The sequence below is a fragment of the Gallus gallus genome, chromosome 4 (genome assembly GCF_016699485.2).
Source record: "Gallus gallus isolate bGalGal1 chromosome 4, bGalGal1.mat.broiler.GRCg7b, whole genome shotgun sequence".
Taxonomy (NCBI): domain Eukaryota; kingdom Metazoa; phylum Chordata; class Aves; order Galliformes; family Phasianidae; genus Gallus; species Gallus gallus.
Window position 1 is genome coordinate 76,092,801 of NC_052535.1, and position 15,749 is coordinate 76,108,549.

General features: G+C 39.9%; 2 protein-coding genes and 1 long non-coding RNA gene across 27 annotated transcripts in view; 2 read left to right on the forward strand and 1 right to left on the reverse strand.

The window, feature by feature from the left end:
- The window catches only part of PROM1 (prominin 1), a 59,178-nt gene extending 53,400 nt beyond the window's left edge, over positions 1-5,778 (forward strand). For 10 of the 25 annotated variants that reach the window (XM_015285739.4, XM_015285742.4, XM_015285741.4 and 7 more), the window contains 5 exons: positions 14-129; positions 812-835; positions 1,189-1,257; positions 3,565-3,605; positions 3,836-5,256. In XM_015285739.4, coding sequence (XP_015141225.1) covers positions 14-129; positions 812-835; positions 1,189-1,257; positions 3,565-3,583 — 228 coding nt within the window. In that variant the 3' untranslated portion in view covers positions 3,584-3,605; positions 3,836-5,256. Of the gene's footprint in view, positions 1-13; positions 130-548; positions 1,258-3,564; positions 3,606-3,835; positions 5,259-5,392 lie in introns of those variants that run through there. The other 15 variants (XM_015285749.4, XM_025149701.3, XM_015285751.4 and 12 more) reach the window with 6 other exon arrangements.
- Positions 5,779-6,347: 569 nt separating this feature from the next.
- On the reverse strand, positions 6,348-15,523 carry LOC107053291. Its single transcript, XR_001466419.3, has 2 exons — positions 11,411-15,523; positions 6,348-6,846 (listed from the first exon to the last, which is right to left on the reverse strand). It is a non-coding gene; the product is annotated as an uncharacterized LOC107053291 (long non-coding RNA).
- On the forward strand, positions 6,730-8,642 carry FGFBP2 (fibroblast growth factor binding protein 2). Its single transcript, NM_204447.2, has 2 exons — positions 6,730-7,423; positions 8,294-8,642. The coding sequence occupies exon 1, from the start codon at positions 6,784-6,786 to the stop codon at positions 7,408-7,410; it is 627 nt and encodes a 208-aa protein (NP_989778.1). The 5' UTR covers positions 6,730-6,783; the 3' UTR covers positions 7,411-7,423; positions 8,294-8,642.
- Positions 15,524-15,749: the final 226 nt, after the last annotated feature.

Here is a 15,749-nt window from a genome sequence, read left to right on the forward strand (position 1 = left end):
TGTTTTGTTTCAGAATACCTTCTGGTTTGGTTTGGGAGGCTCCTCAATATTTTTAATTCCTGCCATAATTTTTGCTGTGAAACTCTCCAAATACTATCGTAGAATGGATACAGAGGATGTGTATGATGAGTAAGTATATGCTTCTAAGCAAGCTAAATGGCACATGGGCTTAAATATGTTTTCTGGTGTTTCACATGAAGGTGCTATAATCCTTAATCCGTGCTGTCAGATAGAACTGCATGTGCTTGTGAAATAGCACAGGTTTGGGTTGGTCCCTGCAAAGTGCTTCATGCAGGCAGGCTTTGATGAACTCAGCTTGTCATGACTCTGTAGATAGTGCCAGTTCTGACTATGAGAAACTTACTTCAGAATGAGTCTTCATAGCTTTATGTGCAGCCTTTTATATAAATATCTGCTAGGGTAGAGATGATTAGTTTCGCTAAGTTACCTTTTAAGGTGAATTACGCTTCCTTTGTAATCTTGAATTAACTATTTACTTCCTTACTGCCTTAGTTATTCCTAACTAGTCTTTCCTTTTTCACTTGCAGTTCCTCTGTCTCAGGGACTTGGCATTTTACTTTATGATAACTGTTCTTACATATTTTCCGATCAGTTTCATTTTTACTCTTTTCTTTTCTGCTCTTTGTTTTGCTTGTTGTTCAGTTAGCCTGTGCACTGCATTCCTCCAGTTTCACACTGCTCATTTTTCATTTCACATTCAGAAGTCAGTAGAGCAGAAACGGGCAGGTACAGCTAAAATTACTTACTTATTTTGTTGTCCAGTTAACTACTCCTTTTTTGTGTTTTTTAGTGTCGAAACTATACCCTTGGAAAAGTAAGACATTTTTGTTGGTATTTGGTAAAATTACTTTATTCAGGTGGGAGGGCTTAGATTTTTCATTTAACTTGTTACTTCAACAGATGTAACATACTCTGTTTCACCTGACTTTACATTAGAGTATCCAAGTCTATGGAAATATCTTAATAATCAATTTTTGGAGAATATTAAGATTATAGTTATTCCCTCACTCCTGAATGTTACAAAAGAAAAGATATCTTTTATTGTACAGAAACAGTTTACCTTTGCAAATAATACCATCATCCATTTACATGTCTTGGAAGCCATACTATACGTGGTGCATCTTATAGTTAACATGTTTTTTTCTTGGTGTATTTATTTTATTACAGTATGGAAAATGGTAATAATGGTTATCATAAAGAGCATTTATATGGTATACACAATCCTGTTATTACAAGGTAAACCAAGTCTGAAACTGCATGTCTCCATGTGTCCTTGCCTAATCTACTGTATTAATCACCTCTCCAATTTTCTGCATGTTTTCAAGTGAATCACTTAGTTCTCTATTTATGTTTTTGCACGGTTACCCTCTGTAGAAAATGCTGTATGATTTATATTTCTCAAATATTCTGGAAGTAACAGCAGATTTTGTAATAATTTCCAGTGATTTAACAAATTGCCTACGTTTGAACTTAAAGTCCAGATAATTTTTCTAGTATAGTGGGTGGTTTTAAATTAATAAGTGAATTAAATACTTCGGTGGGAATATAGAGTGGTAGGGCAGGATGCATTCTTGCTCCTGAGTCTTTTTTTTTTTTAACTTCATACAAAGATCTGTAGGAAATATGTCTTTTTATATCTTACATTGGACAGAAACGGGTGCAGCTTTACAGGCAGATTAATTTCTACATATTCTTCCTGTGCAATGCATGGAACACAAAGCCAGATTTTATAAAATCAGCTTTTTCTTCTGATCATTCAAAATTCTAATGAGGAGCAGGAGAGATCCTGCAGATAAACATAGCATTTCATTGCTCGTTTGCTTTGTCACCAGAATAAATGCTTATATTACAGTTTTTTAGATAATGTGGTAAAGAGATGCAGGAGATGCAGAAAACATGAGCAGATAAAATGGATGTTGCTGCATGGGTAGAAGTAGCGTGACTTCACAAAACAAGAAATTCAAGTTATATTTAAAAGGCAGGAGATCTGGGTTCTCTGCTGTCTCTGCAATGTTTGTCCTTTAAAACCTTAAACTAGCTGTGAGACGCACCATTCCTGTACAGATAACATAAGATGTCCCACAACTTTAAGATCAGGTTTTGCAAGATACCTGAGTTGCTTAAGGAAGGATCTAATCCATGATTAAAATCTGTTGCTCGCTGTGCCTTAATTTACAACGTTGTGATTGAAAATGTTGGTTGAGTGTTGGCAGACAAATCAGATAGCATTGTTCTTCTAGTAATGGTTAAATACCAAGAAAGCTGATGGTTTGGAAGCCTTGCCAGATTTCATGGCTGCATCAGTTGGATATTACTGCTTTTTAGAACTGTATTCTGCAGTAATTATTTAGTGACCGAATTTTGATTCCACGTTAACTCGTGTGGATGTATTTTTATATAACTGTTTATAGTGATTTTAATGTTCAGGATTGTCATAGCCTGTAATGTACTTTAAGGACTCCCTAAATAAACCTACAGAGTATCTAATTAAAAACTAGGCTCCACTGGCACATCTAAGAACTCCATTTTAAGACTTTTGATATTTTACATAAGAGGAAACCAATAATTGCTCGGGCTTTAGAAGGCCCTTTCTGATCTTTGAATCTTTCACATGACTGTTAATAACCTTGGAGTTTAGAGCACGATATTTCATGATATTTCAGTGATTGGTGAATAGCTTAAGACAGTGACCTTGAATAAGCTGAATATTAACATAAATTAATCTTTTTAAACCCACTAGTTCAATTCTGTGTTCCTCTTACTAAATTTTAATAGTTATTCAAAGTTGGCTTCCGTTATACAGTGTAAGAATTGAGTTTGAAGCAGTACCTCCTGCTGTTTTAACTTGGATCATTTGAAAAATGACTGATGGCATTAGATTTGTACTTTGTGTTTCTCAGTCCACGGTTCCCATACAATAGAGTCTTGTTGTTCATTTCTGTTTGAGCAAACTATTTGCTTTTGTGCCACCCTTGCTTTTTCTCAGTTCCTGCAAATGATTTTCAACACTCTGGGAAAGATGAGTTTGATCAAATCTATGTACACATACTTTTGCAGATGTAAAGAATCCCAAGTAGATTTTGTCCCTGGAAATCAGCTGGATTGGTTTGCTGGAAAGATGCAAATATCTTTCTCCATAGAAGGGATATGTGAATACAAGATTGAGATCCATATGAGATATATTTACATTTGTATAAGTATCTTGCATAGATATATTTGTGAAAGATATAAATAACCTCAAATTCAGGCACCATTTTTGTGAGAGCAGAATTGGAGGCTGGATTGGGCTCTTCAGAGGAAGTCAGTGGTGTTGAATTGGTTATGGAAGCACTTCTCTCCATCCTGAAATAAATGTAACAGGAAAGGTTGGTGGAGAAAACCATAAATCTGTTTTCTCCTCATTAAATGGTTAAGTCTGTGAATGGTTTGTGCCAACTGAGCCTGTCTCACTTTACAGCCAGACATGGTATTTCTGCTGTTTGTGGGCAAGAGAAATTTATGGGTTTGATTTATGTTTGTTTGTTTGTTTGTTTTCCTGTGTAGCTCTGTGGAACAGTGGTAACAGAAACTGGAATCATAAAGGGGTAAGCAAAAAGCTTGTAGAGTGAATTCTAGACCTACTACTGCTTCCCTATTTTTTATGAAGGCTGTTCTGTTTTCTTTAGTGTGAATGCTGCAGGAGTTACAAATAATTTTTAAAAAACTACTGAACCATATTCATGTCCATATGAAAATCTGTGCCTTCATTCTGGTCGGACTGCAGTATAATTCTGTCTGTCAAATCTTCCTGAATTGTATTTGTGGTTATTTGCAGGCTGTAGAAATGAGGCTCAAGATTCTTCTACGGGAATATATCGATATTCTTCCAAGTGCACTGGCATTTGCAATCATCTTCCGAATACTGAGCCACTTGTTTCGTGTGACCTGTACTGTGAATCACAAATGTACTATTGAATGTTATGCCATAAACTACTGTACAGGATATTTTGTGACCAGGGCACTGCCTCTCAAATACCACTGTTCAAGGCTTGAATTATTATTACTATTATTTTTTTTTTTTTTTACTTTTTTACATATGGCTTTCTATCTTACATCACAGGATATAAATTAATTAGATTAACTGACTTTGCTTAGAAGTTTTCTGACAGTTGGTCAAATTCTTATCTTAAATTGTTGAGATGTGTTAAATACGGTACGGACACGTTTACATAAAAATACATTTTGTATACAGAGACTTTTGTATATATGTTTTTCTTAAAACATATAAGTGTTTAGTTAAGATTTTAATATTGTATAGTACGTTTCACAAATGAATTTACCAGCATGATCAGTGTTGCTATTTGGTGCTCTTGAATGACCACTTTGGACTAATTTTAAGTGTGTAATGGGATGCACAGTGTCTCTTTGTGTCTCTGAAAAGGTCAGTTGCATTTTTGTTTTCTCCCTTTTTTTATTATTATTTAATGTTTAGTGATTTTTGCAGTACAGACCTAAAAGGGAGACGTTTGTTTTGAATCTGTATTTGGGTGGGAGGGCTGGGAGTGTGCGTAATGCTTCATGCAGCAAAAAGCTAAGCTTTCTGAAGTTCAGTAGTATTCAAAAAGAGCATGAAAGATGTCATAATGTTGGTGACTTTTAGAATGCTTTATATCCTGTCTCCCTTCTCCTCATTCATACCCACTTTTTTAACATCCTTCATAGCATCACTGTTCAACTGTACCTCTTTCAGGGACCAGTGATAGTAATTTTGTCTCATAATTTCAAGATATGATTTCCAGTATTGAAGTTCAGGCATTTAGCAACTGGAGTTAACGTTTCTACTGTTAGACTTATTGCCTTGAATTCAGGCATACGAATGTGTTGCTGAATTAGTTAACAGCAGAATTCATCAAAAGGGCCACAAGTGTTTATCTTACTAGTGTAAGACATTACAGTGTGTGAAATAATTGGGCATATAGATCTCAAATAGCGTCTCTTCATATGTCGGAATTCACTGGCTTGAAGTAGGGGTAATCCTGAAAATCATTGAAATAACTATTACAAGTCATACCAGTCTTTAATCTCCAATAACCTTATTTTTTCATTTTTAGGTCATAAATCAAAGCATTTCTAATTGACAGTATGTAGCATAATGTGTATATGTAATGTTCAAAACTGTAGATTTTTAAAAGCTTCTATTTTTAATTTGAGAAGATGTCCCCAGTTCATTTAAATAAAAAATAACTTGCTTAACTAGCTGATGTTTGATTCTCAATTGTTTTGTCATGTAAACCTGTTTCAAAATATTTGCAACGAGTTTAAAAAAAAATCATTTTTTTAAGATTTTTACCTCAATAACAAATTTTCGCTATGCATTTTACTTTTTGTGGAGACTTTAGCTCATGTAAGATAAAAGACCAAGGACAGGAGCAGGAAAGACAGAAAGAACATTGACCCTGTGGGAGGGAGCTTCTGCTTTCCACAAATGATGTGATCTATGCAGAGATGTTGCATTCAAGGTAGTGAGTTGTGGGGGATACCTACTTCTCCTGCAAGTACTCATAGAATCACAGAATGACTGGGGTTGGAATGGACCTCAGAGATCATCTAATTCCTGCTCCCCTGCCGTGGGTTCGTTACCACCCACCAGCTCTGGCTGCCCTGGGCCCCATCCAACCTGGTCTTGAACGCCTCCAGGGATGGGGCATTCACAGTGGGTAGCCTGCTCCAGTGCCTCACCACCCTCTAAGTAAAAAATTACCTCCTAACATCTAATCTAAATATGTTCCCCCTTGTCCTATCACTGTCTGCACATGTAAAAAGTCAGTCTCCCTCCAGTTTATGAGCTCCCTTCAAGTACTAGAAGGCCACAATGAGGTCTCACTGGAGCTTCTCTTCTCCAGGCTGAACAAGCCCAGCTCTCTCAGCCTTTCTTCATAGGAGAGGTGCTTCAACTCTTTGAGCATCCTCTGGACCTACTCCAACAGCACTGTGTCCTTCTTGTACCACGGGCCCCAGGCCTGGACACAGTACTGCACTTGGGGTCTCATGAGGGCAGAGCAGAGGGAGACAGTCCCCTCGGTCTCCCTGCTGGCTACGCTTCTGTTGATGCAGCGCAAGATACTGTTGGCCTTCTTGGGCTGCAAGTGCACGCTGCTGCCTCAGGTCCAACTTTTGGCCATCAAGACTCCCAAGTCCTTCTGTGCAGGGCTGCTCTCAGTGAGTTCTTCTTCCAGTCTGTAGACATATCTGGGATGGCCCAAACCCAAGTGCAACACCTTTCGTTTGGCCTTGTTGAATCTCATTAGATTCACATGTACATAATCACCCAGATGCAGCCATGTAGATTGTTTTGGAAGTTTTATCTTTTTTACTTTAAAATGGCATTACAAGTTCTGTCTTGAAGATAGCTATAAAGCAGCTGGAGAATGGAAAAGACCTGCTAAAAATCAAATATGACATGTTCATTCTGGATAGGAATGTGCTTCTCAGTTATACAACTATCGTTCTGTATATAACTGCATTTACAAGATTTGTCTTGTTACCTTCATGGGAGTTCACAGCTTATTCGGCACTTCCTCAGGCTATAAATTATGGGTACATGCCTACTGAAGGGTGATTTATTATTTAAATAAATATTTTTAAAAAATTACATCCATCCCACGTGTAGCTGGAAAGAGGCTTCTTTGTGCACCAAGCCTTTAAATTGAGAGCAGCCAGGTGCTTACTACTTCCACTTTTTCAGGTCATTTTGCTGAAGGATCGCAGTCAGTTCCTCTCGCCATGAAGAGAGTTGCTCTTCTTTTCCTGGTAGTGATCTGTGGCATGGGAGGATTGGGACAAAAGCTGAAACCAAAGAAAAGAAGCAACGGTGAAGAAATCAATTTTCGGACGAAAACCAAAGACGTCTGCACAATGAGAATAAGTGGGGATGAAGAGATGAAAGCGAGAATTGAATGCAAAGGCCAAGGCAAGTCCTACTGGTGTGAATACACTGGCATGCCATTGCTCTGTCATCCTTTCCAAAACAATCCAAAAATGTACTGGAATCAGATCACCATGGAACTTAGAAAGCTCCCTCATGCCTGCGAATCTACACAAATGTTGAAGGCCAGCATGTGCCAGAAGGCTCCTGTGGATGCCCTCATGAAGCAAGTAGCTGCTGGCGTGGAGCCGGAAGATGGAGCGAATCGGGACAAATCATCCCAGAAAACTTCAGCTTCTGTGCGAGGAGCTGGGAAGAGCTCTGTTAAGAAAACAGGGAAACCTGCAGTGTTACCTCGTATAAAACCAACCCAGCATGGTCAGGGTTCTGAAAATGAAACCGAAGCAATGAAACTGGCACGGGAACATTGCTGGGAATCCCTGCATGAGTTCTGCTCCTACATCATTGGCTTCTTTAGAGGTTAAGGATTTACTTCAGGTAAAGTTCCGGCTTGCAGCACACTAAAATGTATCTAAGAGTAATCCTGTTGTAATTCTATTTATTTTAATGTTGGGGATCTTTCAGGGGCATGAAGAGGGGTGTTCCAAGATCACTAACAAATCTAAAGTTGGAAATCTGTACTGTGGCTTCTGGGGGTTTGCAGAACCTAAACTCCCCATGAGTGTCTGGTAGCTCAGGACTCCCCGACAGACTCAGTCTGAGTCTTTAGTACATCCTGAGATATTTGTTCCATCTGTTGATAACAAATGGTGTCATTTTGAACATCACTTGTATGTTGTTGCCCCGTTGAATGTATGTCTTCTATTTCAATTCTATCTTCAGTATTTCAGTTCTAGCTGTTTGAATTGGGATTGTTTCTCCCTTCTGTCTTTTCTTCCTTCTTGTGCTGATTTTTGGATTTAAGCCAGTGGAATGTGATAAATAACAAATACAACAGATGCATGTGAAAAGTGCAATTTAGATAATTATATTCAGAATTTGGAAGAATAAAGCTTGTTTATCAGAACTGCTGCTTAGTAGTTAACCATTTAAATTTTAAAAACAATTCAGAATCAACTTGCAGAAAGTAATAAAACCAAAACCGTGTCTGTTTCTGTAGCCATACCGGGTGAACCCATGCGGACTCCTCTGGTAAGTCTCAAGGTTTTAGCCCAGCTACACAGTGGCGAAGCCCTCCTAGAAGTAATTGGCTTTATACCCACTTACATTTCACCGCAGAGAGACTGCCAGGAGCTGGCAGCTAAACCTGAAGAACTTTTGAGCCAGGGCTTAGTCTGCTAATGTTCCTAGTTGTGCTTCAAACAACAAAGTGACTAATTTTTTTCTTTTGTTTTCTTTGTTTTGCAGAGCAAACTTTTTTCACAACTGAAGAAGGGTCCCTGCTGTAGTTCAATAACTCAGACTTAAGAATTTGGGTTTAAACATGAGTCATGTCTATAAAAGTTGCAGCTACTTTCTCTTTGCACTCCTAAAACGAAACTTTTCAACAGCCCTGAAAGAAGCAAGAATCAGAGTAACTGTACTTGGATATTATGATAAACTGACTCCTGCATGTACTGCATTATGTAACTGAGGTTCCACTTCTGCTGGTCTTGAATAGGGCTTTGTGTGTGCTGAGCTGCTTTGCTGTGCTAGAGATGAAGGCTGTACATGATGCTACAGTTAAAGCAAACAATAAAAATAAGGATTTTGGAAACATGTTTCCTGTGCTTTCTTATAATCTTGAATAAATGATGGTACTTGTGTAAGGTTATGATACTTGGCACCTCTTTCTTAAAAGATTTTAGGCAGAACGTATGAGAGAAGTTACAGAAGTGAATTGCTTTTCCACTGTTAACATGTTTGCATTAATATTTTCAACATTATTACATTTATATCGCAATAAGTTTCAGCCAACAGGAAAGACATTGAAGAAATGGAAGAATATTGTAAGAGTGCAATTCTAAACAGCAGATCAGAAGTGCACCTCTGATGCATCTGTAAAGTTCTGTGTGGTCAGGATCTGTGAGTAGCAATGTAACACTCAGGTTCAGTCAGTATGCTGAAAGGTAACTCATGTTTGTGCTTATGTAAGTAAATATCCCCTGCACAACCCCCACCAAAACATAAAGCAAGAGCTAATCAGAATTTACAAAACATTTCTGGCTTTTATCTTCTAAAAGTCAGCTTCTCAGCAAGGATAATAAGTAAATGCAAAAACTTGCTACCACAAACACTGGTAGTGGTCTCTATTTGCAATTAAGCAGTTTCTGTAGTGCACAGTTAATTACTTGATCCGTCTTTACTCACAGATTTGCAACTCTCGCCTCACAATCCTTGATTCTAGGGCTTGCCTACCCAATCACTGAATGTTTTGCTTTGTTCTTAGTATTTTACATATAAGGCAGAAATATGGCTTGAATTCTGACAAACATGAGCTCAAGCAAGCGTATGTTTTTGTCACCCCTGAATCTAACCAGATTAGTCTTCATCTTGTAATTTCCATTATCCTTGTTAGGCTCTTGCATTGAACACCAAAAGCAGCAGAGCAAAGCTTTACCAAACTCTTGGTCCAAAATACATGGCCACCACTGATTCTAGATTCTAGTTAGTAGAGGCCAAACATCACACCTGTACTGCCCTTCCTGTAGTCTTCCCCCAGGAACTCATTTCAGCAGAGCAGAGCTGTGTGTGCTTGCTGTTGTGTTGCCTACAAGCAGCCACATGAAGCTTCATCACTGAAGTGGAAACTAGTACCTGTACCAAAGACCCCTCATTCAGCAGATGCTTTCTGCAAATTCAAGATCTAAAATGCATGATTAAGTACTATATTAAACAGAAAGGTAAAGATTTTGGTACCAAGGTGAGGGAGAGCTTGGATTATGTTCGATTGGGCAACACTATGCACCCTGAGCAAGCCAGCTGGTTATAATGATGTTGCCACCAAATGGGATGTTAACTGAAATACCCCACCTTAGCCTAACAGTGCTGTGATTGTGTTGGCCACATTACCACTTACCTGTGTTCAGCACTAGAAATATAATCACAATGTTTCAGTTTACCGTTTTGGTATGAAAGTGCTATTCATTAATGAAAGGATGAATTGAGACGTGTTTGTGGTGAGCCCAGTGCACTTTGCAAGTACTTTGTGAATGAATGAAACCTGCTGTTTTACTCATTTTAGGTTAACCTGTTACTCCCCATACTGAGTACCAAAGGAAGTCTGCTCAAGTGGAGATGCAGTGTGTCTTTATTTTCTTGACAGAGGAGCTGCACACTGAAATGTTTGTCTGGATTCCTGCAGCCAGGAAGACTCCTAACATCCAGACCCACTTGTGCTGCAATGTAGGCAGTGTAGTGCACCTGCCTCAAAGCCTCACATTTAGGCCCAGAGAGAAGCATAAACGAGTACTTGCTGCTTCAACAAGGTAAGCTTCCAGAAAAGCAAAGCAAGATGTTTGAAGATCTTTTGTGCAAAAGTCCATGTGCTAAATGCACATCCTTAAGAGAGAGAATGAACTAGAGCAAGTCTAAGGAAGAGCCATCAAGATGGTGGGGGTTGAGGCATGCTCCTGTGAGGAAGGGCTGAGGGAATGGTTTAGCTTGGAGAAGGGAAGGCTTTCAGGGGACCTAACAGCACATTCCCAGTAGCTTTGAGGAGGCTGTAGAGAATATGCAGCTATACTCTTCGCTAACCTGTGTGATAGAAGAGATCGTGGTCATAAATGGTGAGAGCCTTTTAGAATCACTCAGAAAGGCATTCACTACGAGGACAACCATGGGCGCTGCAGCACAGTCTGAATTCACCATGACCCTGCTTGCTTTGAGCACAAGTTTGGACTCCTGAGGGGCCCCTTCTGCTCTGAGTGATTCTAAAATTTACAGTGAAAAATACAGGAAGAAGGAAAAAAAAAAAAAAGACACCTTAAAAGTTCTGTATAACTCTGGTAGCATCTGTGTCTCCTTGAAAAAAATACTGCTCTTGGATCCCCCACAGTAACTACACTGAGTCAAACAAGAGGATTTTCTGAACTACTACTTTTTAAAATTGTATGATGCTGTTATTGTCTTAAACTTTTGGGGCATATATTTATTTTGCCCGATTTTGACACCGGAAACAATGAACAAAGGATTCAGGTGTTAAGGAACCTGTTTGCCATAAAATCAAGTGTCTGAACTTAAGGAAATCACCATTTGCAGTCTGTAGGTCTTTTGCGCTGCAGTAGACACACGTGTCAATAAGGCTGCTCTGTCTGCCTTTAGATTATCCCAACTGTGCAGTAGTGCACTCTGGTGTTTTCTGAGAGAATTGTTGAGTTCTGTTTGCTTTGGTCATTCTTGCATGATTTGCAATCTTATATTTTGCATTCTTGATTTTTCAGTAAATGCCTTAGTTGATAGGGCATGGATTTTAGGGGAAAATATCTTGCATGAAAAGAAGACAAAGTGAATACTAAGATCTCCCAAAATTGCCTGTTGACATACCTGCTTCTTTAGGAACTTAAGCATCGTTTTTCTTCCTCTCACTGTTACTTCTTCCAGTCTTTCCCTTTTTCTCCACAGATGAGTCAGATGCACAAAGACAGATTTCTTCTGGCTTCCTCTGCCCTTAAAAACAAGAAGATTGCTCTGATCAGACTTCACAGATCACTTTAAAATGACAAGAAGCATGCAATGCATATAAAAACATCAATAAGGAGATGAAGCAGAACAGATGCGTTCAGATGGATCATAGAGTTATTACAGTAGTAAAAGACCACTACCATCACCTAGTGCAGCTGTCAGCCCATCACCTCCATATCACTGACCACATCCCTCACTGCCACATCTCCACATTTCTTGAACACCCCCCAGGTCAGTGAACCCTCCACCTCCCTGAGCAGCCCATGCCAATGCATCACCACTCTTCCTGAGAAGAAATTTCTCCTAATATCCCACCTGAAGCTCCCCTGGCACAACTTAAAGCCATTATCTCTCATACTGTTGTCATTAAGACACCACTTCATGGACATATATCAGTCATTCTGAGAGTCTTTTTTTTTTTTTTACATCTCACATACAAAGTTGAAGGTATAAATACTCAGCATGAGGCCAGCTGCTGAACTTTTAGGATAGTTATATTTCAGTACGTTTAGGAGCTAGAAATAAAACCAAAGTGAAGCTGGTGTCTGAGTTAGAACAGAAGTTCAGTTTCCCGCCCTGCTTCCCTCTCCTCAGCACGTTATGAAGCTGTTTGCACAGCCAGCTCCTCGCCGTCAGTATCTGTGCTGCAGTGTGCCTCCAGCACCTCCAGGCTTACAATGATTGTAGTCAGGAAAGAAAACAGACGGCCTTTTAGGTCTGCTGACTGCCCGGAGAAAGTAACTGCAGTACTCTGTCACTGCTGCTGCCACCCATAAAAATTAGTGTGCAAATTGTGAAATTTGTTACCCCCTTTATTTGTCTGACCAGCCTATGTGGTGTGTGAGGAGCCCCTCCCCACAAAGGTGGTGGTAATAAAGCTGAGAATTCACTGGGAACTGAAGTAGGCTAGGCACTTGGAGCTGAAGGAAGTGGTTAGCAGAGCTCAGGCTCAGCCTCATAGCATTCTCTGCCAAAGCAGCCCAGTGCTGCTCACCACTCGGTCCTCTTGCCCTGCTTTCAGAGGAGACACAGCCCACACAGTGCCATCATCCAGCTACTGAGCTGATCCCAGCTTGCTACAGAGTTCACCCAGAGACCTGCATGGAGGCCATGCAGCTCTTTGCCCAAGAGCAGGTGCTTAACACCTGAGCTTCCCTGCGCCCTCTGAGGCACCTAAGAGCTGTTATCAGCTTTCTTTCTGCACACAGATGTGGAAACTCTGCTCTGTGCTTTCTTCCTGTTCTCTTCCAACACTGAACAGGTCTCCTGTGCAATTGTGCGCGCCTCGGATAACCTTCCCAGGCTGTGAACACAAACTGTGGGTTCTCACATTAAACCTGTAGCTGAGAATTTGCTCTACCAAACAGTGTTATGGAGCTCTTTGTATCCGCAGTGGTTTCCATGGAAATAAATAGGAGACATCACTTTTGGAGGACCTACATCTAAGTGCATCACTTGGCAGCTGGTGGACTTGGGAAAGGAAACAACAACAGAATCCTGAGCTCAACTCAAACACTAACTTCAAGTAGTATAAATAGTTTTAAATTGCAATACATTATTTTTGCCTTACCTTCTACTTGTACAGTTTGAGGATATTAAAAAAAAAGGAAATAGAAGGTTAACTTTCTTACATATCTCTGACATATCCACCTTTAAAACATAGGAAACAAACAGACACGTAAGGGGCCTCTGGCAGCAGATGTTCAGACAGGAGCTGGTATGGGTTGCTCAGTGGCAGTTTTGCCACCACTTCCAGCGTGGATGTAATTTTTGCCAGTGGGACCTTAGGAGAAAAACAATCAATCCAATAATTGAGCTGGGGTGTGGATTTCCTCACTTCAGCATACTGCACTTCCACCTGGATCTTCCGAGGCATTCTCTGAGTGTCAGGCATTGCGAGGCACTGAGCCGGGCAGGCGGTCGAGCTGAGATAGAGCAGCACTTCCATCAGGTATCCTCCTTCAGTGCTGCCTTGGGAATGTCATTTCTGTTGTCTGTTACATTTCCACTGCTTTGCTGCTGTTATGGGAGAGCACTCCGGAAAGGAATAAACATCCACAGTTATACCGTTTCTGTGATCCATAGTTTATGTATGCTGGATAGAATCACAGAAATCATTGAGGTTGGAAAAGACCACTGAGGTCGTCTAATCCAACCAATTCAATAATGAAATTCTGCTCTGCAGGTTCCAGCTCTTTCTTGCTGCTTATAACGTTGTCTCCATGCACATCTGTCCATCTGCATCTCATTAATTCTTCCAAATGAGAAACAGTCACACTGCTAAGAACAGATTAATATATACAGTGTGCCCAATGAATTCAGGCTTGTGATGTCTGCCAGCTCAGTTTAATGTAAATTTCCCATCTGAATGCAACAGTGTTTCTCTAGTGTAGTTATGTTTATATTTAATTAAAACCATTACCCTTTGGTTCTTTTGGTTCAGTGCCTTAAATGTATTGATCCAGAGGAAGAAGGGTAAGAAATGATAAAGAGAGAAACAAAAGTAATATTTTAAACCTAATCTGTGTTTTTGTACCAAAAAAGATTTGTACATATAGTAAATAATTCATCTGTGGTAGCAAGGATTTTGTGAGATAGTTTTTCCTTTTTCCATCTTTAAAACTTCATTTTATTCTCCCAGTATAGAAACTGGCTGAATCTTACTACTTCTATTCTTGATTTTAACCTAACATGGTAGTGAAAGCAGCCCACTGGGCGCACTCTCACCTTTGTTCCACTGCCATTGCTAATGCTGTGGTGTTACAATTCTAATTAAAATTACTACTATTAAAAAAGAGGTAGATGATAGGTAGGAAAAGGCTAATTTTAATTAGAATTGGAATTGTAACACCACACGATCAGCAATGGCATTCTGATGTCGTGTGCTGCCTTCCACCTCTTTTCACAAAATGGCTTCACATCAGCCTGGCCAAATAGGGTTGAATTCCTCTCAAAGGAAAAAAGGTTCTAACTATTTAGAACACAGCTAATCCTCTGAAAATCCAATCAAAAAAATAAAGGATTAATCCCTATTTGTTCAGTATTCATCTCTTACCTGCTAATGGCCTCCACACGGCGGGGCTGTAGAGTTAGGAATGAGATTAAATTGCCAAAGAACAGAATCAGAGATGCCACGTCCTGCTGGTTAACTGAGCAAACCCCATCACTGTTTGTCATAACTGAAGAGGGCTGTGTGTCCTTACAGATCTTCCTAACCGTAACAAGTTGCACTGGACCTTGGGAAAAATGGGTAAGGAAACCTTTTTCTTTGGTAATAGCCCCTATTCACTATACAGCCAAACATCACAATCTCAGCATGAAGAAACATGGAAATTTCAAATACGGTTTGATTTGTCCATTCCCACCAAGTCATACAAAGACATTCACTTGTACCTTTCCCAAGCAAACCAATGCTCAGCCAGTCTCCAAGCAATAGCTTCTCTGGAAAGGCTGCTGACAGTCACAGCTGTGTCCCCTCCCAGCTTCTCCTATACCCCCAGCTCCTTGCAGCGGGGGCAGAGTGAGAAACAGAGAAAGCTTAACATTGTGCAAACCCTGATCAGTAAAATCTGAAACACTGCTGTGTTATCAGCATCATTCAGGTCACAAATGTAAAGCACAGCACTGTATCACTGAATGGTTAAGGCTGGAAAAGGCTGCTGAGATCACATAGTCCAACCCCAACCCATCCCCACCGTGCCCACTGACCACATCTCTCAGTGCCACATCTCCACCCTTCTCAACCAGCCCCAGGCACAGTGAGTCCACCACCTCCCTGGGCAGCCTGTGCCAATGCATCACTACTCTTTCTGAGAAGAAGTTTTTCCTAATATCCAACCTGAGGCTCTCCTGGTGAAACTTACAGATTGCTTCAAAAAATTAATCCCATCCCAGCACAGTATCATATACTACCAAGACCCCGGTTTTCCACTCCTGCAGGAACAATTCACATGGTTCATGATTTATGCTTGCCAGGTGCTATAAAACGTGCACTTGAAATAAATGCTTACTCCTTATCAGAGCTAGCAACATACTGTTGTACTTGGAACCAGTGCTAAAACCCACAAAATTATCAGTCACTGATTAACTCCTAACAGTTCGTGCAATATACTTCCTGAGTCAAAGGTTCTTCTGTTCCTCTCCCTCCACACATACATGCATAATATTTATTAAAGAAAAAAAAAAGCCATAAAAATAAACC

Excerpts from the sequence above, each read along its gene's own strand:
- FGFBP2 (NM_204447.2), top strand. The coding sequence starts at position 6,784 with ATGAAGAGAGTTGCTCTTCTTTTCCTGGTAGTGATCTGTGGCATGGGA.